This window comes from Drosophila rhopaloa, unplaced genomic scaffold, assembly GCF_018152115.1.
Source record: "Drosophila rhopaloa isolate 14029-0021.01 unplaced genomic scaffold, ASM1815211v1 contig_3, whole genome shotgun sequence".
Classification (NCBI taxonomy): domain Eukaryota; kingdom Metazoa; phylum Arthropoda; class Insecta; order Diptera; family Drosophilidae; genus Drosophila; species Drosophila rhopaloa.
Window position 1 is genome coordinate 2,251,247 of NW_025335123.1, and position 24,439 is coordinate 2,275,685.

Below are 24,439 nucleotides of genomic sequence, written 5' to 3' on the forward strand. Positions count from 1 at the left end.
GATTGAAAGTGTCCCATCAGTTGGCCGTCCTGTCGAACCATCCACTTCGAACTCAACTCAACTCAACAGAACCGAAATCGTAACCGGAATGCATTTGGCCACCTTAATTACACCGAGCATTTGCATAAATAATGAGCAAACTACCAGTGATGGGAGCGTGATGCGATTGCATATATAGCCCCCCTCTCGTGGGTCACACTTGCCATCGCTATCATCTCTAAGGCAACCCATCTAACGGTACAAACCCACTGAGAACACAATTAAACCGTTATGAAAATCATTTGACATTCTATATTATTTTTGAGTTATTTTATTATTATATTTATTTTTACTAGCATTGTAGTGTTGAGCATTATTTTTTTGTTAGGTGTAATAGGATTCCTATATTTATGTGTAATTTTGGCGTAATTTTTGTTATTATTATTTATTACTTTATATTTTTATAAAAAAATATCACTCATTTAAAATGGACCACGAACCAAATTAACTATTCCAAAATAATTTTCTTTGAACTAACAGCCCTTTTTTAAATTATTTCAAAACAAAGGTTACATTTATCTGTATTTAAATAGATGGAGGTATCAATTTGACTAAAAAAAACTCTCAACACATTTGAAAAGATCAAAAAGCAATTAATAAATGTTTGAAAATTTTTAATTTTTACAAATTACCCCAAAAAATAGAAAGTAAAATTATAATTATATAATTTGTATTACATAACTTATAATCAATCATGGCCCTGCTTTTTTCCAGTGCATTTATAGTGGAAAGGCCGAGTAGATGCTGGCATTGGATTTGCTTGGCAAGTTGTAACCTTAATTAGGCAACGTCACTAATCGCTTTACAAGCGATGGCCCCAAACTAAGGCTAATTATCATAAAATCATTAAGCATCGAAAATTTATGCCGCACACAGACACACACACATTAACATATAAATACACACACAGACAGAAGAGAGGCTCAAATCGCGCGTCTCATTTTCGACATTTAATTACTTTCTGCAAACACACTCACATCGAAACCCATACCAACAAACTTCATTACAAGCAGCTTAGGCATAAATAAGGTGAGCTGCCACGCCCCCTTACCGCCTGCCACCCCCACACCCCCCACCCCGCCACAAATCATTTTGCGCTTTATTGAGCGCCCTGCAAAGTATGCCGCGTTTTCATTTCCATTTCCACGCTTTTCCCCCCTTCCTCCCTTCTTTTTCGGCATTTTCCATTGCCTTTGCATATGATTTGTTGGCCAGCTTTTGGCAAGGCCGCAATTGCCGGCTGACAAACCGCTTTTTCATACGCCCCGTTGCCCTGGCTTATTATTTGCTTGTGATGCCCGCTTAGGCATTCTAAATCAATTTGGATTTGAGGCTCCAGTTGCTGGCCAAGCGAGTGGAATCTTACCGATTGTCTGGCACTGAAATTAAAAACGATTACGCAACCTTGCATAATTAGGCAAGTCGGAAAATAAGTTAAAAAGAGAATAATGAGCTTAATTACTGGAGTTTTATTTTCCATAATTTCCTATCCATTTCGAGATCAATTCTAGATAATAAATAATTATTAAATCAATCAAAATGATAAATTTAAATTAAATTATTTGTTTAATTTATATACCAATCATATTGGAATCACTTTCATTTTCATTAACTTCTTAAGCATCATTATTAGAAAGTGTACATAAGCCATGTATAGATTCTAAATTTTCCAATAACTCATTTATCCTAATTAAAGGTCGAAACTTAATTGCCCGACAAACTAGATCTAATAACTACCCACCTAAAGCGAATAGGTTTAAGCGATTTTATCTTATTAATTAACCATGTCAGCGTAACTTTTCTTTATTAATAAACTAAGCCAGCTAAACTGTTTTACGCTTATTAATTAATCTGTTCGGCTTAGATGTCTTTTTTGTTATAACAAATTAAGCCTAATAGCTTTTGTAACTATTTGACATAAATTAATAAGGCCAAACTGCTCATATACGTGTTTTTATATTAATTACTTAATCCCAACGACTTACGGCTTGATTATTTAATTAATGAAATGTAATAGCGATGTAAGTTATTTTCATTGGTATTTAAATAGTGCAATTTTCTAGTTCATTTCTCTGCCTATAAAATAAGTTATAGAATATTTATTAAACAGAACTTATCGTTTCCTCGAGCTTATTTATTAGGTTTTTGTTTCATTTACTACTCTAAAATCTATCAGTAAAATAATGTAATCCAAAAAGAATTTCCAGACACCTGATACCTTTAAGTAGTATTATGTAATTGATACCCTGATTTTGCCACTATCAAAGCAATGGAGTGAGGGAACTCAGAGGAAAAATGGCAAATTCTCCATGGGAAAAGGGAAAACAGCTTAAGCTGCGTCTGCTGAGCAATATTTATGCATTATAAATGAGAAACCTTATCGGGCCGGGAGTTTCCCGTTGTTGTTCGCAGTTCGCAATTGTCGCTTCTTTATGGCGCTTTAGATTTTCCGCTCGACGTGCATCTCAATTTGCCACGCCCTCGGCCCCCGGCCCCCGCCCACCTACTTCCTGTCTCGCTCGCACTCACTCCCTATGTATATTTACTTCGCAGGTCTCATTAAGCATATCCATTCTGCTGTCGCTCACTGTGTTCTTCCTGCTCCTGGCGGAAATCATTCCGCCCACATCGCTGGTGGTGCCGCTGCTAGGAAAGTTCGTGCTCTTCACCATGATACTGGATACCTTCAGGTGAGTCCCCTCCGCCCCTCCGCCCCACCCACCGATCCCTCCCAGAGCCCCGGAATGTGCCTCTAATGCGGCCAGATACCTAAAACATTCCCCAAACATCGATGGAGTATTTCAAAGAAATTATGCCAGACAAATTGGTCTGACAAAACCTTAAATATATAGTTATATATATAATACTAGAGTATACAAAAATGATTACTGAATTGTAGATACCTAAAACATTCCCCAAACATCGATGGAGTATTCAAAGAAATTATACCAGACAAATTGGTCTGACAAAATCTAAAATAAACAGATATATATGTATATATATAATACTAGTTTATTTATTTATCGATAGAATATTACAAAGCAATTATGCCAAACAATTACTGAATGGCAGATACATAAACAATTTGTTAAGTTATCGACAGAGTATTTTAAAAAAATTATGCCAGAATAATTGATCCCGCAAAACTGTAAAAATATATATAAATTACAATTCAATTATTCCAATTACTGATTGATTCCTGTAATTTTCAATTGTATATTTCGAAGCATGCACGACTAATTGCTCTGGCCAAACCCTAACTATATTTATATCTTAAATTACTAAATCATACAATTATTTATTCTCATTACTAAATAATAGATACCCAAAACTATCCTCAAATTTTCAAAAGTGTATTTCAAAGCAATTATGCCAGATTTATTGGTCTTTTAGTAACCAAAGTATAAAGTTACACATACAAGTATTGATTACTAATAATAATACTAATACTAAATGGTTCTGTGCGTTAGTAAAACTATTCAAAATAATGACAATGAATCAAGAAACTTATAAGAAACAAAAAAAAAGTTAATTTTAGGATAGAAAACATTATTGGATTCATATAATTTGTTACCTTGGCAAATTCGAAACCATTTTTATATTTTAAGAACCTAAATTCATATGAAAAAGTTTTCTGAATCCTCGAAAACTTTCAAATATTTAGTTTAAAAAGTTTTTCGAACTTCCGCTGGTAATTTTTTTTTTTTTGTAAGTTCGCAAACGGAGGCAGAAAATAAAACTCGATTCGGCAGCTGTTCGACTTTGTTTGGCTTAGTGCCACGCCCACTGCCCGCCGCCCCCGCTGGGGGCCTATTAAATGGCTGCGGCAATTTACAGTCATTTGCCACGCCCACAAGGCGGCTGGCCGGCACACCAAATGATGGCCGCCTAATTGTTGGTAAACAAAAGTCGACTGAGACCGAGAGTCGGAGTCTGCCAACAATGGAATCGCCAGTGGCGCAACAGGACCTCGCCTCAAATGATGTAATTAAGGCTGGCAGGACACCCTTCCCCTCCCCCTCTCCCTCCCCCTCTCCCTCCCCCTCTCCCTTCCCTCACCATCCTTCACCGTATTCTTTTCCGACGCCTTGGCCAGCTGCTAATTAGACGTGGGCGTCGAAAGTTAATTACCCAGACTAAGAGAGCAACTCACTTAAGTCCTTTCTGCATGTTCTCACCACCCCCGCATTTTATCCTTGAGCAACTCTTCTGCAGATGGTACATAATATAGTGACAATTTATCATGCACTTTTATATAATAATGTTAGCTAAGTTCTATGGATGCGTAAAAAATTATTTTAAGAAAAAAACTGTATTTTAAGATGTTTAGATGTTGAAATGGTCACAGCTTAAATCAATCTATATATTTAAAATATTAAGAGTTGTTAGCAAACAAATATCCCTCGGTTTTACATTTTGGTTGAGAATTCTTTTAAAAATTTAAATAAAATGCCATTCTGGGTGACATTGAATCCTTTTTCTACTGCTTTATAAAAATCGACGACCAGGCCATTATATGAAATAAATATGATTAAGCCAAAAATAACTTAAATGATACCAAAACACATGGGTTCAATTTTAGAAATGTTGCTATTTTTAAAGTATTCTAGGAACTATATCTATGAATTTTTCACATTTTATATCTGCCCCCATTTCTTTCGTGCAGAAAGAAAATGTCATTATTTTTGTGATATAATAATTTTTCTTGCTTTCATACACAAATTTATAATAATTTCAGTACAAATAACATTTCTTGAACTCTTATGTAAAAAATAACTTCAATGACAAAACATAGCATAGGATTATTTTGAGATATATTCCTATTTTTAAATTACTCGGAGAACTGTATCTATTAAAAATAAACGATTTTTCGATGTGAATATTATGTTAAATATTTTAATTATGTCTAAGCAACAAACAGAATAGGAATTTTAGATATATGTATTCCTATTCTTAAGGTTTTCGAGGAAATGTATCTATTGATAACAAACAATTTTTCCATTTGAAACTCACTTTAAACCCTTTTCTGCCCCCGTTTCTTTCCGTGCAGCATATGCGTCACGGTGCTGGTGCTGAACATCCACTTCCGGTCGCCGCAGACGCACACGATGGCTCCTTGGGTGCGGACCGTGTTCATCAACCAGCTGCCCCGCTTCCTGGTCATGCGGCGTCCGCTGTATCCGATCAGCGAGATGATGTGAGTGCCCCCGACTGGCTGTTGGTCACAGTAATGGGAGTCCCTATTAAAAACCGATTTCCTCGGACCTTGTTCCTTGGTCCTCGCCCCTTCTCCCTCTAATCCACAGCAAATCCTCGCGCCGCCTGATGGTGCGCACCTGCAACGGCCTCGAACTGAGGGATCAAATACCACCGCTGCCACCGCCGGTGGCCTTGTCTCGGTAAGTTCACCCGGGGATGACCTTGGGAGGTATTTGTGTTAATGCCTGTAATTATCCAACTCAATACCCAGACTTTAAATAAATGCAGAAAAATGTACATAATCCCTACTCAAAGTTAAGGCGAAATATATTTAAACTGTCTTTTATTTATTTATTTATTTATTTATAAACATAAATGTTTAACATTGTTAAATATTAACATTGTTTAAAGATGGTTGGAATTACCTATTATATATAGGTTTTTGTGTTTTAAATTAGGCTTTCTTAGCTGTCTTTTGTTTTTTACCTTTGCTTGCTAATATCGATGTTGTTATATAATTTGGCTTGAAAACATTTATGTTTAACCCTCTGATAATTTAATATTTTTCAAATTTTTTAAATAGTTTTTTTCTGGTGTAAGCTTGTATCCAATAGGGGTTTAAGTAAATATACAAACAGTACAACTTAATTACATATCATAACCTTTCCGAACCTAATTTTCAAATCAATTTGCATTAATTTTCAAAAAAACAACTATTTTATAAAAAAAGAAAAACAGTGTTAAAATATATATATTAAAAGAGCCCGAAACAAATCTTTATTTAAGACTTTGAGACTACTCTGATTTTCATTTGCAAACCAAATAAGTTTTATTATAAAATGTATTTTAAATAAAGAAATAACTAACGATTATTTTCGGTTCGTGCCTTAAATTTATATAGAGATGCAATAAAACATCCTCATATTCCTAACAATTCGAACGTTTTTATACCCTTGCAGAGGGTATTATAATTTCAGTCAAAAGTTTGCAACGCAGTGAAGGAGACATTTCCGACCCTATAAAGTATATATATTCTTGATCAGTATCACCAAGAGAGTCGATCTAGCCATGTCCGTCTGTCCGTCCGTCTGTCCGTCCGTCTGTCCGTCCGTCTGTCCGTTTGTCCGTCTGTCCGTCCGTTTCTACGCAAACTAGTCCCTCAGTTTTAAAGTTATCTGCTTGAAACTTTCCCAAAAGTTGTCTTTCTATTGCAGGTAGTATATAAGTCGGAACGAGCCGGATCGGGCGACTATATCATATAGCTGCCATATAACTGAACGATCGGAAAAGCCATAACTTTGGTGTTTGTAAAGTTAGGAAGTTGGGATTTTCTATGAGCTTTATTTTTGGCCATTAATCCGACCTACTGAATTTCATAAGGATCGGACGACTATATCCTATAGCCGCCATATAACTGAACGATTGGAAATGCCATAACTTTGGTGTTTTTAAAATTAGGAAATTGGGACTTTTTATGAGTATTAAGAATGCATCAAATGAATAATTTTGAAGAATATAATTTACAGAATATTCGGCAAGGGTATATCAACTTCGGCTCCGTCCGAAGTTAGCTTTCCTTTCTTGTTTATAAGTGTCATTAATTTTTCTCTAAGTAGAGTTGAGTAACGATGCCTTCTGTTCACTTTCAGGATGCACCACAGCCCAAAGACGACATCGCGCAGCACTTCGCCGCACTTGCAGCACCGCGTGCAGACCTACAACCTGATGGACGAGTGCGGCATGGGCATGGGTGGCGGCGGCGGAGGCGCCTCCACCATCACCGGCCACCTCAGCTCCCTGTATCCGCCGACCATGTCGACGGCCAACCAGCAGACCTCGACCACATCCTCGCTGATCGACGCCCAGTACCACAATCAGTACCAGCAGACGGGCGGCTCGCTGCTGGACCATCCGCTCACGCCCACCAAGTTCCGCCAGATGACCTCGACCTCCAGCCAGACGGGTCAGAATGGGGGTGGGGGTCATGGCCAGGGAGGGGGAGGGGCGGTGGCCACCTGTACCGACAGCAGTCGAGCTGCTCGGCCAACTTCTCGCCGCTGCCGCAGCACGCCCACCAGGCGCACGCCTCCACCACCACCAGCGATTTGGGCATGGCCAATCCGAATGTGATAAAGTCGACGACGACGGTTAACTCGGTGGCCACCGCCTCGACGCTGGCCGAGTCCTGCTGCAGCGGCACCATCCAGATCCACCAGGGCATGGGCGCCGGGGCCGCCTGCCAGTCGTCGGAGCTGCTGCACCACCAGCAGCTGCACCACCACCAGCAGCAGCAGCAGCACCACCAGCAGCACCACCAGCGACCCAGCACCTCAGCAGCGGCGGCGGCGGCAGCGGCAGCGGCCGGCGGACCCAGCACCTCGGCAGCGGCAGCAGCGGCGGCGGCAGCGGCGGCCGCCGGAACGCCACCGCCCCCTCCGCCGCCGGCGGGCGTCTGTGATATTCTGCCCGCCTGCCAGCGAGAGGGCGGGCCGCACTGCTGCTCGGGGCGTGGCAACGTGCGCCAGCGGTGGCACACCTGCCCTGAGCTCCACAAGGCCATGGACGGGGTCACCTACATCGCGGATCAGACGCGCAAGGAGGAGGAGAGCACAAGGGTGAGTGCACCGGGAGAAAAAGAGTAACCCCTTAACAATTGGATATACACACAAAGTTGAGTTTCCACAACTCAAACTTCCATAACTGGAACTTCCACAACTCGAACTTCCATAACTGGAACTTCCATAACTTGAACTTCCATACTCGAACTGCCATAACTCGAACTTCCATAACTCGAACTTTTTTAACTGGAACTTCCATAACTCGAACTTTCATAACTGGAACTTTCATAACTTAAACTGCCATAACTCGAACTCATATTACTCAATCTTCCCTATCTCGAAATCCTATTGGGTTACACTTCCCTTATTAGCAATAGAGAAGAAAATAAATAGATACTATGTTGAACTTCCATAACTGGAACTTCCATAACTCGAACTTCCAGAACTGAAACTTCCATAACTGGAACTTCCATAACTGGAACTTCCATAAATCGAACTTCCATAACTCGAACTTCCATAACTGGAACTTCCATAACTCAAACTTCCATTACTCGATCTTCCCTAACTCAAAGTCCTAATGGGTTACACTTACTTTATAAGGAATAGAGAAGAAAATAAATAGACAATACGTTGAACTTACACAGAAACAAAATAGGGTCTTGATACTTGGCGCGTCACTTTGATATTTTCAAATGCCTAAGTTAAGAGAGAAAACAAATGCGAAATACGTCTTTGAATTTCGACTATGTCTTTACGCTACTAAATCAGGAAGCTTTTTTTCTCTGTTTCGATTTGAGACAAATTTTCAAAGAGAGATAAATCGCAAAATACAATATACATTTTACATTTTTCAATGGTAATGCTGGTTATCAAATTAAGTTTAATTGGGCTACAAGTGAATATTGTTAAATCAAAATACATTTTACATGTTATTGAAAATAAAAAAAAAACATAGTAGTGATTTTTGTATCCATATATATTTTATATTCTAAGAAGGGACACTTTAAATGAAATGAAATTTTGACGTAGAAATTTGGAGCACAGCGTTATTCTTGTTAATTCATTCCATAGTTCAATGGGATATTCAAAATCCCCTAATAATACAACCAATAAGCTTAAGCACCCTTTAACATTTCGATGATTTGGCCAATGTTCTGGGGGAATTGCTTTAAAAAGAAAATATTTTTTCGTGTCCCGATGGAAAAGGAATGTTTGCTCCTCTTAAGGAATGCCGCAATTGCAGCACGCCAGTGAAAATAAAGAGGAGGAAACTGGAAAGCCGGAAAAAAGAGGACAAGTGGCCCAAAAGCCGCTTAACGTTTGGTCAGAGATGGGAGAATACCTGAGAAGGAGAAAGAGATGGAAGCTGAGACGGGGAAAGAGACAGCGATAGAGACTGGCAGAGAAGTCAGTGTGGGTTTTGATGCTAATAAGCCTGGCGCAATAAATTAGAGCGGCCTAAGGCGGGATTTATTGGCACGTCGATAATCGATGGCCAGGACTCGAGTATCGAGACTCGAGAGCCGAGAGTCAAGATACCTTGGTCAGGACCCAGTTGTTGATGATGTCCGACTGTCACTGGCTCTGCCCTTTCGATGACCTTTCCCGGCCGATGTCCCGGTCTTTTCCCGGTCCTTTTCCCGGTGTCCATATGTGTGTCCGTGGGGCATCGCCTCTATGGACTTATGTCGGCTGCGCCAAAAGTTTTAATGACTTTTCATGCGCCTTATTGAGCAGCGACTATGGCCATGTCCTGCCATCGCACACTCAGCGAAAGTCCTTTCTGTTAAAGCCGAAAAACAAAGCAGCTTGAAACAAAAATGTAAAAATTCGCTATATCAAATTTGTGAAATAATTATTTCTAAAGTTATGGTAAGACACAGCTAAGTTTAATAAGCCCAATTTTAATTGTAAAATAGAAGTTTCATAAACAGGAAATCATATTTTCTTCAAATTACATCTTTCGTATTATAAAAAAAACTTGAACCATAAGTATTAAGGAATTTATGTTGGCCCTATTTTTATTTTCAATATAGTTTTACTAGTATGACTTAAATCTTTAAAAAATGTAATATTCTTTGGCTTAAAAAATATATGCTATAGACTTTAGTTCAGATTTTTTCTTCGAGTGCAGCCTTGTACGTCTGGCTGTTCGCGTAGTTGCGAGCATTGCTGTTGCTGCTGTCCTCTCATCATAATGAATGTTTTCTTGTGGCATCGAACAAAATGCCAATAAAAGTATTTTATTAAAATTACGCACACATTCAATCATTATTGGAATGTCCTGCCGGGCTTAGCGGCTGAGGCGTGGGACACTCCCGGACACTTGGACAGATCTAGGACACCTCCGGACGGAGAATGGAGGACAGAGGACAGAGGACACGGGAAACAGGAGTCAGGACACAGAAAACAGAAAACAGAGCACAGGAGCAGTGTTGTTGAAAGTAGCTTGAGCAAGCCGTTAAAATGTTAAGCCTTTTCTCAGAAAATAAAATTTACCGTTTTATTGGCCAAAATATCCTTCAAGAAAATGTTATTAACATCTTAAGCATATACATTTAATTTAGCGTCACTGTACGAATTGTAGATTATTTGAGAGTTAAATGCAACATAAATGCAATATTTAAAGTTTTTTTTAACAACTTTTAACTACTACCCATTATTTATATACGTTATATAATCTAAATTGCGTTTTGAAATATATTTTAAAACAATTTTTAATATGAAGAAAAATAGCAAAGGTTTCTTAGAAAAATTATATTCGGCTATAAAATGGCCAAGTAGGCTACACTGCAACATCGAACATCGAATGCTGAGAAATGCGAGACGGAGTCGGAGGCATTTACATTGAGTGCGTGTCACTTGCGCCACGCCCCCTGGGTGATGGGAGGCGGTGGGATGGGGGCGTGGCATCGGACTGACTGGGGAATTAGTCGCAAGACGCGTGGACAAAGTTGAACATATTGCCTGGCTTATGAACTCCAGGCCCAGCGAATGAATATCGAATGAATGCCAATAGAAGGGGCAATTCTGTTTGCCACAACATTTAATGTTTTTAAAGATGCCATATTCAAAACACACATAAGTATAAGTAAAAATGTAGGTTTTTTCATCAAATAGATTAGTTTATTAAAGCTATATTCAATATTAAATGATTTTATCAAGCCGGACTTTAAATAGAGTATATAAATAGTTTAAAGTGTTTGACATTTATAAACAATGAAATTATATTTAGTAGATAGCTAGTTAATTGTGCATAGCTTAACAGGTGGTTAACTCATTAATAAGTTTTATAATATTATAATACTGTTTAAAGGAATAAATTAAATAGGTCAAGCAGCCAAAAAACCGCTTCAAATAAATTATAAGGCCAGCAAAGAAAATGTATTAAATTAACTATATTTTCCGGTCATTTAAAAAACATTTAAAATACTTTGACCACATCGTTTGATTTAAAACCACAAACCGTCGCACACATTTTTGTTTGACTAATGATATTTAATAACGAGTGGTGGCTTGAATAAGTCAACAAGAGTGGAAATGCGTTTTAAGCCAACCAAATGTATTTGCTTATTTGATTTTGAACAGGTGAAAGAGGACTGGAAGTACGTGGCCATGGTGCTCGACCGCCTGTTCCTGTGGATCTTCACAATAGCCGTGGTCGTCGGCACCGCCGGCATTATCCTGCAGGCTCCGACGCTCTACGACACCCGGATGCCCATCGACATCAAGCTATCGGAGATCGCCTCGACGACGGCCAAGCCCAATGTGGCCAGGCCCGTGTTGTAAGCGGATCGATGGGTCGGCCTATCGACATGTCGATAGGTCGCTGGACCTATCGATGACCCAGTTTTCGGGGGAACTCACACCACACACAGTCTGAAGAAGCCAACAAAAGCAAAACACAAGTAATGAATGAAATTCGCATTTGTTTTTTCTTTAACAACAAACAAGAGAGGGGGTTAACAAAAAAAAATCAACCACAAAAATTGTTCCAAAAATAACAGATACGACGACGAGAATCCAAGTAACTATAACTATAAAATTGTATTTGTTGTATACATAAAAGGTATAACTAACTATAAATAATTTGTACACTGATGTTTAAACAGGCAAACGATGCTAAACAAAACGGTTTTTTTTCTAGTCAACGTAAATAAACAGAGACAAAAGTGACAAAACAAAAAAAAAATAATTAAGTAAAACCAATTCAACTGAAACGAAGCGCAAAATAGTATGCAACAGATAATTAAATACGATTTATGGTAATAATTGAGAGCGAAATTAAATTAGTGAAATTAAATTAGCCTAGCCAAACATCAAGAATAACGAAAAAAAAGTGTATTTGTTGAACAAGAAAACGAGGAGAAGGAGAAGAACATTAGTTAGCTAAGCGAACCAAAATAAAGGAACAGGAAAGAAGCTAACAAAAAAGGCGAATATATAAATACATGTGTGTACACTGAGAGACAAACGGAGAAAAAGAAAAGAAAATTTCTGATTTAAACAAATTGTCTTCTTCAAGATCCAAGGTCTAAAAATAATATTTAACTGGGGTTACAAAATTTAAAATATTCTTAATGAAAAATGTGCTACAACTAACTGTCTGATCATCTGACATGATTCTTTATAAATTCAATTTATCCCAATTTCATGGGATATCTTTTATATGATGCAAAAACTATTTTGATTTGCATATGTTCTTTAAATCTGTTAATTATATTGTATTGAAATTGGTTATAAAAAATCAATATTTTTTTGTTTTTGTGGACAATTTCTTGTAAGTTTGCTCGATTCTTTTTCTCCGAGTGCATGAGTGTGTGTTGCCGTATGTGTGTGACTGCAAATGAGGCATGCAAATTAGTGCAAATAAACCTAGGAAAATTGAGGGAGGGAAGGGGGAGAGTGCAGACCCAGGCCCCCGGAAAAGCCGGAAAACCCCCTCCACGATTTCGCCTTGGGGCAATTAGTTAGCACAAAGCTTTAGTTATTATACCCAAGTGTACGTGGGCCTGTATGCGTGTTGGTGCGAGCGCATGTGTGGGCATAGTAAATAATCACCATTAGAAATTCAAATTCAATTTTGTCGCTTGCACTGCCTAATTGGCAAAAACGCGTCCAAGTTGCTCACGTTTCTTTTTGCCGCCCAATTAACATTTCCCACGCTCGCCACGCTCATAATTTATGATAATTTCCAGTTGCATAATTCACTGAAAACGATAAAAAAAAAAAACAACAAGAAAAGGCAGTGGGACGACCTGCCAAATAAAAAAAGCCAGGCCGAAAGTTTTCCTCGCCTTCGCATTTTTTGCTGGTGTTATATGGCGATTGCTTTATTTGCAGCACCGTTTATTTGCCTCACACTTTTTATTGCTCATAAAATCAAATGATGCCTGATTAGGGGGAGCCAACAAAAAATAACAGAAAGGACGTTGACAGCAGGGGAATTCCCCCTTTTTTCACAAAAAACATAAAGTTTTAAAATGTTCGCAAAAGGCCAGGCTAACATATTTCTGTTAGCCGAGGGAAATTTTTACAGTGGACAGCCGACAGAGGTTTCTTTTTCGATTTGCGGTACAGAAAAGGGATATTTTTTATGGTTGATTAATTAACCGTTTAACTGGTTTTGTAAATAAATTTCCATTCAGTATAGATGAGTGTAAATTAAGAATACAGAACAATAATATTTTTCCAAGCAGTAACACATCTAATGTTTTGTTGTCTGCCTAAGTTTTAGTATTTGGTTTGTTCTAAACAAATATATAGAACATTTATATACATATTTACGCATTATTTTTTACACTTTTCAATTTTTGAATAATAGCCTTTTTACTAAATCTAGAATTTTTGCCAATTTTACAAACCAAATATGACATATTTTATATCAGTTTATGTTACGTAAAACCAAGTTATTATGAATTTAAATTTGTTTGTTAGATATTAATGGTATTGAAACACTTTGACTATATTTTTTTTATTTTGACTTTGAATTTTTTGTCGCCTGATCCTGAATAATTGTCGAAGCCAACAAAAACCACAATGCGTGTGTCGTCACAAGCAAGTGTCAATCACAGTCACCGCACTGCAATTGTTCCCGCCACGCCCCCTGGGCCCCTTCAGCCCCTCCTCACCCCTCACCCTTCACCCCTCACCCCGCCCATATCACACACAACACTTTTCCAGTTTTTAATTAAATGAAATGCAAGCGAAGAGCTATAGCAGACAGTGGACCAGGGGGAAATGCACACAAAATGAAAAGCCATTAACGAAATATTATATCTGAAGATGGCGGGAGTGGCGATGTCAGCTGAATCCTGTTTGGGATATAAAAAGCGCACAAATTTCGGAAGTTTTTATGCACAGAGAAATATTTGTTTTATGATCGAGATGTTTTAATTAAATGCTTTCATAAGCGTCATTCAAATATTTTTCATTATAAAATCCTATTATCAGTTAAAGAATTTCATGAATAATTTACATATTTAATACTTTGCAGTTAAAAGATCATGTTATTTTGAAAAATTCTCTAAGATAGTTTTTTTTAAATATACCTATAAAAATTTCCAAATACAGTACAGGAAATTACTGGATTAAAAAGGGATTTATAGCTTTAATATTAATTTGAATAATAGTTATCAATCTAAGGAACAACAGAAATATCTTCAAATTCCCTCAAAAATCTCTGTTTTAGAAATTCTCTTGAAGAACCATTTAATTCCAGAAGTACATTACCCCCATTACCTCTAAGATTATAGGACGTGTACTTTTCTTTCCGTGTAGCTTTGATATTATTTAAGCGCAAGGCTTTTAATAGGTTATAAGTAAGCCCGGAATGGGGGCAGTTGGAGACCGCAAATCATAATTGTTGCGGGCACACAAGACACAACAAAAACAAATGGGGAATTCGGGAGTTGGGAGTTGGGAGTTGGGTCAATAAGTGGGTGGTCCAAGCCTCCCCGAAGTCGTAACAATGCAAACTGTGTGGCCACACACAAAAAGGACATTAGCCCTGCTCCTTGCCAGTTCGCTTTGCTTTTTGCCTTTTGCTTTTGGCTGTTGATTTTGCTTATGCTTTTGCCATTCGCTTTGTTTCATTATTTTCCTCCTTTTTTTGGCCGCCAATGAGCGATGCGTATCAGCAGCGAACGTAGCCAAGAATTCGGTCTATTTGTTTGTTTTCACTTTGGCGGCCTAAATGTGTTTACAGTGGAATGTCCGATGGCAGGGCAAATTAAGTCAAGACGATGGGAGTCTGGGTGGGAAACGAGTTAACCGGTTCATAACCAATTCATGCCCAATTTAACACAATTTATTTGATTGGTTTCGTTGCACTGATTTCGAACAGCCATTAAATTGCACTGAAGGAGTGGGAACTTTCAAAATATTTATCACCTTAATTAAAAGGCAAACGGAATATTATTTATCAGTCTTTCGCAACAGTGCCACTATCTAGTTCCAGACTACTTCTCGCCAAAAACCCGCTCTTCTTAAAACCAAAAAATGCCACTTTCAATGGCCATAACCATGAGATACCAAAGACCGGCTTACAATTGGCACTTAAGCTATTTATAGACTGCTTATGGGTTTATGGGTTATTACTAGACTTTAACCCTTTCATTGCGTATCTGCAATCTATCCGTATCCGGTGTAAACATGAATGATTCAGAGCTGGTTAAAACATTTAAATCAATGCAATGCAACCATTTCCCTAAACCCTTTCCAATAAACCATTCAATTCGAATTTGAATTTTAAGCTGAGCTCTGTGAGAAAATAAAAAGGGAAAGCGATACCGATACCGATTGATGGGAGCAACGAAAAAAACGAGGAGGCAATGGCTTAGCCGGAAATATCCATCATTGGCCATTTCCCACTGTACCAGCAATTTATCTTTGTGTCTATGTTCCCGAGTGTCGCGTGTCGGCCCCCAAACGCAGTGGGCAATACAAAAGCAATCATAAAGTTATAGCCCGGCCGAAACAGTCGCTACTTCGGGGCAACTTCCCCTCGTTGGCCGTTTCCACTACCGTTGCCGGTTTTCGGTTCGCTTGCCAGCCAAAAACTCGAAGCAAAAACCAACTTTACACCCTCGGGCGACATTTTCCACTGGGCAGCCTTTTCCGCACCCACATTTGGACCCCTGCACCCACCCAACACCCCAGGCCAGTGCTGTTACTTCATCCTTTTTCCGGACAGATATGTCCCTCTTTTCGTATTCAAAACTGCCATTTTTACCTTTAACTAGTATGCAAATTAATTTTGACTTTTCCATAAATATTAATATTTGCAATGCCAAAAATTATTTTTCTACTTGGGCTTAGATTTTCTTTTATTAAATGCCTTTTTCTAATCAGTATTTTAATTTAAATATTGTGCAACCCACTTCATCCGTCCTTTAATGTTGGATTGTATTAATAAATATAAGTAAATATATTTGTTGTAATTAATTTTTTTAGAATTATATAAGCTATAAGTCCGTCTACCTTTTAAAATAGATTGCTGGCATCACTGACCCACCCCAACACCCCCTCCCCCGCTTTCACTTGCCCCATTTTCCCGCCCCATATCGTTTAATGTCCTATCTATGTTTCTGCTTCTGTTTTTGCCCACCTTTTGGCTCAATAAGAACGACGAATTTATTGCTTGCTAATAGGAAAACAGTCTCCCTCTGGACTTTTCCTCAGACACCCACCACTTTCCCAGCCCCCCTCACCCCCGCAAAAAATATCCAGGCTGGTCAGGAGGACAAAGTTTGTCGACATTTTTTTGTTTTTGTGAGGGGAGGGGCGGAAAAATATGTTTTCAACATAATTTCATTCATTATATTGGAATTGTTATTGTTGTTGGTCTGTTGGCCAAATGCTGCTGCTCATTTTCAGCAGGCTCATTATCGGCCACGCCCCCAAAAATACACACACCCACACCTTGGGCGGGCATTTTGGCTAATTTGAATTTGATTTCATTCGGAAAGTTTGCCGTTTTTGGCATTTGTTAAATGGCGTTGTTTTGATTCTTGCGACAAGTGCAAATGATTGTATTCGAGAGTTGATTAATTGCAAACGAATGCGAGACGGGGGAATAGTAATTTTCATTTTTTTCAACAACCCAGAAAAAATTACATAAAAAGTATCTATAGGCACACAAGTATTTTTTTAAAAAGGAGAATAAAGAGAAGATTTTTTTTAAGTTTTCGATTTGATCATAACACTTCTGTCTGAAATTCGCAAATCGAAACATAAGAGCAAACAGTTTTCTTTCATAAAAGGAAGAAAACCTTAAATGTTTTATAAAGGCAGGTTTTAAACATTCTCTAGATGTAATGCTTGATAAAATTGCTGCCCAGCGTCTTTAATCATTTTGATTTTTAGCACTGCAATATGCTATATTTCTCTCTCGAAAATTCAACGAAACAAAAAGGATAACACATTTTTGGCCCTAACAATTGACTTAAAATTCGCCGAAAACATCCTTAGCACAAATGAAATGAACCTCTAAGGTTTCACAGGAATAAACAAATAGATGTTCCAGATATAGGGATTTACGAAGTCCTCTCTCGGCCCAAATATTTCCGAGTGCGTGAGTGTGCGTGCGTGTCATATATATCACTAGTCACTAAAAAATATGGAAAGCAAACAGGCGTTGAATAAAACTTATTTAAATCGTATTTATATGGAAATTGGAGCAAACAAACGGAAAAAAAACTCAAGAGACAGAGAAACAAAAGTGTAAAAATGTTGAAATATTTTTTACAAACAACAAAATGGGCAAACCTAACAATATGCCAAAGGGTCAAAGGGGTTAGACTTTGGACATTAATTGAACTCGACTTTTTGGGGTCGCTACCATTTGCCACAAGACATTGTGAGCTGCAAACAGTTTATACATAAACACATAGATATACATATATATATATAAATATATTTGGGATCGGGGGCACAGTGGGGCCGGCAAAACTAACACTAAAAATTTAATGGAGAAAATCGCATAAAGGGAGACATTTTTTTTAGAACGTACCTTTAACAGAACGATTAAGAAGCGTTCACGCAGAACAACTAACACTAATTTTAAAGCATACATTTAATAGTAAAATTAACATTAACATTAAACTAAAACTAACAGAAGAAATTGATAAGCGATATACACAGCAAAAAAAAGAAGAAAGAAAAACTTAGGAAAATTGTTTAAAAATGAGCGAAGCAAACCAAAAACGAATTGAATTAACTTTTAAGAACATAACAAAAATGGAAAAAATATGAAAAACAAATTAAGAAAAGATATTAAAACAAAGCAAAGAAAAAAACTATAAAATTATACGATTTACAAAACTAAGACAAAAATTAATTGTAAAAATAGACAATTTTTTTTTGCTCAAAGCCAGGGGGCAATCCCTCACCCTCATTCACTTCCCAAAAAAAAATGAAACACAAAAATAAAATATATTTCGCGGCACGTAAAAATTTGTTCGTCACGAAAGTAAACCACAAAAATTCAACACAAAAAGATTTTCTAAAAAAAAATTGCAAGAATTGGCCAACCCAAAACCAAATAATGTTTAAAATTAAACTAATGCCAAAACAACACTCAAGTAAAACCACAAGAAGATAAGAAAAACAGAAGATATTATAATTATAACAGAAACTTAGCTTTTAGTGAGACAATTTTTAAAACAAAGCAAAAATGAAACGATAGAAAAATGCCCCAGAAACAAAAATAAGAAACCATGTTAACAAAACGAGGAAAGATAAATATATATATAAATGGAATTAAAAGATCGGCTAGCCGACACTGAAATACCCTTGCAATTGATTACAAAAGTTTGAGATAAACGATGATTATAATTGCCCCAAAACTCTGAAATATGTTTTAAAACATGTGCGTAAACTATGGACAAACTAGAAAATCTGGTTTAAAAAAATCGTATTTTAAAATGTTTTACGAATATGCTATTTTGTATAGTTCTGTGTTTTTACGTGTTTTTTATCACGTTTCAGAGTTTATATTTTTCAGAATTTGTTTAATCACTTAAAAAAACATTTCAAAATTGTAAGTTTAAAGAAAATAATTTTTTCCAAAACTAGGGACGGTTTTTATTCCAATTGTAGAATGATAAATCATAAAAAAATGAATTATGTTTTGAAAAAAATTAAAAAATGTTTAATTATTTTTCATTTTAAAAGATTCCCCTTAATGGCAAATATAAAAATACGATTGCAAGGATATCACATAAAAAGTTTCTTAACCAGAAATGCAAACACTAAAACAAATGAGAAACCGAAATTCAACTAGAGAATTCTTTTCAAATATCAAATAAAGCAAGAAAATAAATAATATAAAATTTCAGCCACGAAGGGAAACCCAAATAAAATTAAGAAGTGAATAAAACAAACGAAGGCAACCAACCAGTAACAACAACACACACATTTCAATTGCGCTCGTTTAGCCCATATATAGTATATTTCAATTAAAAGGAACAAAAAAAAACACATTACAATATTTCAATATGTCATTAAGTCACAGCGAATAAACAACAACAATAAGTTGAAGGCGACTTACAAATCTAAAGGAGAGAGAAACTGCGTTCGTGTGTGCGAGGAAGAGAGAGAGTTGGAGAGATATAGTAACTATATATATCTGCCGAAGCGATCTCCGTTGGCGCCAAAAATCGGGCAATTCTATTTTATTTTGCTAAGGTCTTTTCAGCCGCTTGGTTTATGCGTGTTGTCCAAATCGTGGTTGGTTAAGATTAAAAATTTACCTAGAGGTTTAATAAATAATTTGTTAACTAGTTATAGCAGTGTATTCAATTTTCGCTAATATGGAAACACACCGTACCGCTTATCACGAATAAGTACATTTAGAACAGTGCGTTTGGCAACTATCAAACTCTAAACTATTATATAATTATTTTAAATATTTCTATGAGATTAATATTATGAGCCTCACTTTATTTTTGTTAAGATTTTGAAAATCAAGATTCTTATTAGTCTTTTTATCTTCACTCTTTGATTTTTCATTCACAATCTTGATTTAGATTATTATTTGAGACAGTAATGTTAACAACCATTAGAAAAATGGCAAGCTGCTATGGGTTAGGTTATGGTTCATTGAAATATTACGAACCTTTTGATTTGAGTTTTTAATCTGGAGCTAAGTATATTATATAGAATAAATTTTATCAATATGTATTTATAAATTTAATAAAATCAAGGCTTGCCATTTTTTATAATAAATGTTTGAAAGAAAAATCAGAACTTTTTAAAACTTTTACATTCAATTCGTTGAAAAATTGACAATTCTGTAATCTTTGAATTTGACATAAAATTGTGTTATATTAGCTAGTAAAAATTTATTTAAATAATTATGTTGACAATCATCAGAAAATGGCCAACTTTTTGTTTATGATTTGAGATTTTCTACGAACTTTGCCAAACGCACTGTTGATCACGATTTGGCAAACGCGCATAAACCTTAACTAGCATGTGTGAGAGAGAGATAGAGAGAGAGAGAGAGCGCGCTACATATAGCCAGTGGGAGGTAGTTTTAACTTTGTGAATTTTTTAGCCTAAGCAGAACTTGTGTCTTTTTTGGTTTAAGGAAATGTGTGTCTACGTGTGTAAGAGTGTGCGACGTCCTTGCTGCTGGACGAGATTAGGCGTCGTTGGCCAGGTCATCATTCTCATCCTCCGGCTCATGACCACGTCCCTCGCGAATCCGCTTCAACTTGCGCTTCAGCATCATGACGCATTTTATGGCCTGGAAGGTTTTGGCCGAGGCCGAACTGGTTTCAGAGGGCAGCGAGTTGGACGTGGTCCTTATGTGGGCCAGCTTCACCTCCAAATAGGCCTTTTTCAGCGTCTTGTAGTGACGGAACTCGCTGGTGTCCTTGACCAGGATGCACCTGCAAGAAGCAGACATTTAGTTGCGGATCTCAAAAGTCAATCGTATAAGTTGTTTTCTAGTAGCTCTTACTTGGCCGCCGATCCTTCGCCCGAACAATCCGAGGGCGCTGTGTGATATATCTGATGGTAGAAGTACTGCAGCACCGGGGAGTTCCAGATCGAGAGGCCGTACCACAACCAAATGGCCACGTTCAGGGGCAGCTTGAAGTTCTTGGCGAACAGCGTGGGTATGAAGTACTTGAAGGGCAGCAGGTTAACGAACACATACGCCCACACGACGATCCGCAAGCCGAGGAAGACCTGGTAGATGATCCGGTGTGAATTGGTGCTGGGCAGGACCAGCAGGGCCAGCACCTCGGTGAGTATGCTGTACAGCCCCACAGTCAGATTCAGGCCCACAAAATAGTTTTCGTACCTGAAAAATAGATCAGTACATTGACTTAAATAATGATAACGAAATACTCCTTAATTGGCCTTACGTTTTTAATGATAATGAAACGTGGTTACTTTTTTGTAACGATAATCAAATTTAATTTCATTAACATTTTTGTTTGATAACACAATTATCGTTCATTAGCACGGCGGCTTCTTAGTGATACTATAAATGAACTTGTTTTAATGATAAAATTCCTTATCATTAAAATATACATTATACATCAATATTAACATTATAAAATAGGAAATTGCTAATAATTAAGCTAATATAGAGGTTGAACATGTAATGCCTTCAATATTGATATGAGATAGTGCATTCTTCGTCTATAAAAACCCTGACTTAATATTGAGCTTACAAAATTCAGCCCTCTTTAAGGGATTAGGGCAAAAGCATACAAGTCTGGACTTGCCTGTAAACATCGATGGCGATGAGGGACAGCAGGTAAAGTCCCTTGGAGCCCACCTCAAGGAAATCGGCGTCCTTGAAGTCCAGCCACGCCCCATGCAGGTAGAACGTGATGATGAAGATCGAGTAGAACTGGAACTTTTCCGCATGGTGCGAGCGATAGAAGATGAGGTTTTCCGAGGAGTAGAACAGCGAGTAGCGCCCCTGGTTCTTCATCAGCTGCGGCAGGATCATGAACTCGTTGTAGAAGTGCAGGAACAGGCAGCTAGCCGAATAGAAGGCGATGTTCCAGATCACGCGAGCGAACAGCCTTCGCTGAAAGTGCTTCATATTCGACGACTTTAGGAAAAACTGAAACGGGATGGAGGGTATATTGGGCAATTAGTCGAGCATTGGTCTTGGGTCGTTACAGATAATAGCTTTTGGTCAGCGCCGATCGGACGGCGGTCGCCGCATTATGCTATCGCTAATGCCAGGAGCGGAGTGCAACCAGAGACAATGGTATCGCATTATCGGGACATGCGAATCGATAGCACAATGAGAATTATTATTTCCAGCAAGTACTACTTTTTTTACTTTTTTAGACTACGTACCTAAAGCTTAAAATACTTTCTACTTCGTCTAGGCAACCTCAAGAAAGTGTATTGATTTAGATAGATATCTTAAAAGCTTGTATTAAAGTTTAAGCATTTAAAAATAAGGCATTAATTACCTAAAGAAGTTCTGTTTATTTATATAGTTTACTTTTTTACTTTCCTTTTTAAGTAGAACGAACTGCATTTACCTAATTTTGTGAGTAAAATACAATTTAAATATAAAACTCCCTTAAATGTTTAAACTTTTACCTTTTATATGATTCAATTTAGGTTATACAAGGTTTTCACTAAGATAGCAACCTATATACGCTTAATATTTTATTTTATTGTTATTTCAACTTTTACCGTATTATTTTCGTTAATAAACTTTCAGATTCAAGAGCACAAACCATATAAATAAAAACCCAACTTATAGTCACCCTTAAACACACAAGTTTTTGTGAATATTTACCTATTGTTTGCCGGTAAAGGGGCGTTAAAACAGAAATACTCCCAAAGAACTATGACATTTTCCCGTTTCACAAGGTCTCAAAGGGGTGCAAATCATTGGTTTTGGGTGCCCCACTCGGGTGGCACCCGTCGACCCCCGGATCCGCCCCCGTGTCCGCTCTGTTTATTTATAAACGCGATTTCGGCCGAGCAACCCCTCAAAAGAAAAGTGCAATTGGAGCCGCTACGACGGGCGATAGGATTTGCGGAGGATTCAGGACCCACCTGGAAGAGGCGCTGGAAGGCATAGTAGCCGCAGGACAAGGCCACGAATATCCAGAAGACCCCGTTGATAAGGTAATAGAGGTCTATGTCCCGGACCAGCGAATCGAAGCGGTCGTTGGTGATCAGGTATTTCAGCGGCAGGAAGAAGTTGCTGATCTCCGCCCAGTAGTCGGGCGGACCGGCCTTCATGTCCAGAATGGAGGTCATGCTGCTCCTCACCGGGCTTTCCCGTTCGGCCGCCCCAGACTCGCGATTCCGGTTTGATTTTCCTCGTTTTTCCGATTTTTGTTTTTTTTTGTCGCGACTTAGCCCAGATTTGGCATGGTGTTGGTAAACGCTGGGCGGCGAACAGCTGGCAGGGGTAGTGTTGCTAAGCCACTTCCTCATCTGTTACAACTCTGTTAGGGGTAACAGCAGAGAAAGTGCGCCATTTTTGAATGACTTTCAATAAATAAATAAACGATTTCAGTGGTTAGGACATTTATCAAACGTACAAAATATGTATCAAGTTCCTTACAATATAATCAATTCTTTATCAATAATAATTTGTTCAATTTAACTAATCCAATAGTTTAGTTTCGAAATCAATTTACAAAAAATGTAATCAATGTAACTTTTATTTGAATGAATTGGTGAGTGTAATGATTTTGCTTTCAATATTGGTTGTTAAAATTAGGTAATTATAGCCCATAATATTATAACAATAAACCAAGTAATGAATTGTAGTTGGTAAAATAAATATAATTTAAGATTTAATAACAATTTTAATCATCCCTTAACTCATCCCTAGCAATATGTCTTCCGCTTTGGCTAAAATCGAGGACTTTCCCTCTGATCCCGTGGAGTTTTTCAAGGAGATCCTTCAGGCAGCTGCCAAAGGACATCCAGATGGATTTTTGCAGGAAATGAACCTGGCCACTGTGGACGAGGAGTACGGAGTCCTCAATCGCACTGTCCTATACCGAGGTCTCACCCCGGATAACTTCGTGTTCTATATAACGCATCGGTATACTCGCAACTTCAAAAACCTCCAAGCCAATTCCAAGGCCTGCGTCACCTTCTACATGCCGGATGTCAAGGATACGACCGGAAAGGATAGCTCATGGCAGGTGCGACTGATCGGGGCCACTGCCGTGGAGCTTCCCCAGACCGAAATGGATGCCTTGTGGGCCAAGGAGAGCTTGGCGGCCCAAATCAGGGGTCACATATGTCCCTGCGGAGAGCCCATCAATTACGATGAACTCAAGGCGAGGCACGATAGGTTCCTCCAGGAACACAATGGCAAATCCATTGCGAGGCCCGCCAGCTAGTAAGTACATATCAACTAGTATCTCCAAATCTCAACAAGGATTTACTTTTACATTCGAGCCGTAACCCTAGGTTTAATATTAGATTAAAAGGCACTTCACATTTAGCTTATTGTATTTAATTTATACTTTACAGTACCGCCTGGAAATTCCAGCCGCAGCGATGGGACTTCCTGAAAGTGGGCCTCAACGAGATCGCCGATCGGGTGCAGTACCGCCTGCAGGACAATGGAAAATGGGAGTCCATGCATGTCGCCACTTAAATGGATAACCCACCTTTAACACATC

General features: G+C 38.0%; 3 protein-coding genes across 3 annotated transcripts in view; 2 read left to right on the top strand and 1 right to left on the bottom strand.

Annotated features, from left to right (window-relative positions):
- Window positions 1-12,406, top strand: part of LOC108048306 (acetylcholine receptor subunit alpha-like) — a 124,648-nt gene extending 112,242 nt beyond the window's left edge. Inside the window, 6 exon segments of the mRNA XM_044461092.1 lie at window positions 2,593-2,729; window positions 5,090-5,236; window positions 5,346-5,438; window positions 6,888-7,234; window positions 7,237-7,853; window positions 11,385-12,406. Coding sequence (XP_044317027.1) covers window positions 2,593-2,729; window positions 5,090-5,236; window positions 5,346-5,438; window positions 6,888-7,234; window positions 7,237-7,853; window positions 11,385-11,585 — 1,542 coding nt within the window. The 3' untranslated portion in view covers window positions 11,586-12,406.
- A 6,808-nt stretch (window positions 12,407-19,214) lies between these two features.
- Window positions 19,215-23,178, bottom strand: LOC108041787. Its single transcript, XM_017119813.2, has 4 exons — window positions 22,845-23,178; window positions 21,539-21,885; window positions 20,764-21,108; window positions 19,215-20,692 (listed from the first exon to the last, which is right to left on the bottom strand). Exons 1-4 carry the CDS (start codon window positions 23,049-23,051, stop codon window positions 20,443-20,445), a joined length of 1,149 nt encoding a protein of 382 aa, XP_016975302.1. The 5' UTR covers window positions 23,052-23,178; the 3' UTR covers window positions 19,215-20,442.
- On the top strand, window positions 22,759-24,426 carry LOC108041788 (pyridoxine/pyridoxamine 5'-phosphate oxidase). The gene is made up of 3 exons (XM_017119814.2): window positions 22,759-22,916; window positions 23,635-24,153; window positions 24,288-24,426. The coding sequence occupies exons 2-3, from the start codon at window positions 23,639-23,641 to the stop codon at window positions 24,412-24,414; spliced, it is 642 nt and encodes a 213-aa protein (XP_016975303.2). The 5' UTR covers window positions 22,759-22,916; window positions 23,635-23,638; the 3' UTR covers window positions 24,415-24,426.
- Window positions 24,427-24,439: the final 13 nt, after the last annotated feature.

Excerpts from the sequence above, each read along its gene's own strand:
- LOC108041788 (XM_017119814.2), top strand. The coding sequence starts at position 23,639 with ATGTCTTCCGCTTTGGCTAAAATCGAGGACTTTCCCTCTGATCCCGTG. Across the intron at positions 24,154-24,287 it reads ATTGCGAGGCCCGCCAGCTA|TACCGCCTGGAAATTCCAGC; the intron begins GTAAGTACATAT and ends TATACTTTACAG.
- LOC108041787 (XM_017119813.2), bottom strand. The coding sequence starts at position 23,051 with ATGACCTCCATTCTGGACATGAAGGCCGGTCCGCCCGACTACTGGGCG. Across the intron at positions 21,109-21,538 it reads ATCGCCATCGATGTTTACAG|GTACGAAAACTATTTTGTGG; the intron begins GCAAGTCCAGAC and ends TCTATTTTTCAG. Across the intron at positions 20,693-20,763 it reads GGCGAAGGATCGGCGGCCAA|GTGCATCCTGGTCAAGGACA; the intron begins GTAAGAGCTACT and ends TGCTTCTTGCAG.